Here is a 1,336-nt window from a genome sequence, read left to right as displayed (position 1 = left end):
ATCTTACCAGTCCCCTCAAGCAATTCAAATTTACTCTTTAGCAAATAAGGGTGTACAATAGAGTTACTCTTTGCAAATAAGAGTGTTATTGTTTATGGGTACACATATGCCGTAAAACGTATGCGAAACATTTTGCGATTCATGACAATTATTGGTACCACGCGCGGTTTATTTCCGATTTGGGTTATAACCATCGTGTTTTGTTTCACGTATACGGAAATTTAGTTTTACTGCTGCATTTTCATTCGCTAACTATAACACAATGGCGGAAGTACCTGAACAGTATAAAAGACTACTGGAAACTTTAGGACAAATGGAAGTTGTACCGAAAGCCGATAATCCAGATGATCTGGTGCAATGGATGAAAGAATATGTAGAGTCAAAAGCTGAAACTACAGTAAAAACTGAAAAGGTAGAAACACAGCCAGGGAATCAGAAGAAATATCAACACATTGTCCAACCCCTGAGGTTCAGTTTATTCTCTGGGAATGATAAGTCAAAAGGATCAGACACAACATTTGACTTATGGCTATACGAGGTGCAATGTGTCATGAGAGATAAAGTGCATTCAGAGGAAGACATTGCACAGGCGGTCAGGAGATCACTTCGAGGAGAAGCAGGCAGAGTGATTATGAATTTAGGTCCTGATGCAAATTTGCAGAAAATCATTTCAAAACTAAACAGCGTCTATGGAGATATTGATGAACGGGAAAATATCTTAGGAGAATTTTATGGAACCAAGCAGGCACGAGATGAAGATGTAACAACTTGGAGTTGCAGATTGGAGAATATCATGCAAAGAGCAATTAAAGTGGGAGCAGTCAAACTTGAGATGGCAGATGAGATGCTGTATGATATGCTATATAAGGGTTTGAAACCTGAGTTAAAGGCCAGTTGCCATTACGAAAAGGAGATACACAAGGGTTTTGATGACTTACGAGTTGCTTTGAGAAAACTTGAAAAAGAGCTTAAGTTGGATGAGGAGGATAACAAGAAGGTTCAAGTGAAGCAAGCAATTGCACAGAAAGCAGATTCGGGTGAGATTGAAGGAGTGTTGAAACAAATAACTCATCGACTTGAGAATTTGGAATATCAAAACAGAGGAAGGAAACGATACAGAGGATCTGGAAATAGGAACAGAGACAAAAACTATTACAGGAAAGACAAAGAGGATGATAAATCACAAGAACAGGTTAACGACCAGTATCCAGACATTGTTTGTAGGAGATGTGGCCGTGAAGGACACATAGAGCGAGGTTGTCGTGCAAACAGGGATGTTCACGGTAAACCTTTGACTTTAAACTACAACAAGTCTATGAAAAGAGGTCATCCATAG

At 39.1% G+C, this 1,336-nt stretch overlaps 1 protein-coding gene across 1 annotated transcript; it reads left to right on the top strand.

Annotated features, from left to right (window-relative positions):
* Nucleotides 1-262: 262 nt before the first annotated feature.
* LOC130049599 (zinc finger CCHC domain-containing protein 18-like) lies at nucleotides 263-1,336 on the top strand. The gene has a single exon (XM_056147437.1). It carries the CDS (start codon nucleotides 263-265, stop codon nucleotides 1,334-1,336), a length of 1,074 nt encoding a protein of 357 aa, XP_056003412.1.

This window comes from Ostrea edulis, chromosome 8 (genome assembly GCF_947568905.1).
Source record: "Ostrea edulis chromosome 8, xbOstEdul1.1, whole genome shotgun sequence".
Taxonomy (NCBI): domain Eukaryota; kingdom Metazoa; phylum Mollusca; class Bivalvia; order Ostreida; family Ostreidae; genus Ostrea; species Ostrea edulis.
This window is presented reverse-complemented; position numbering and strand designations above follow the sequence as displayed.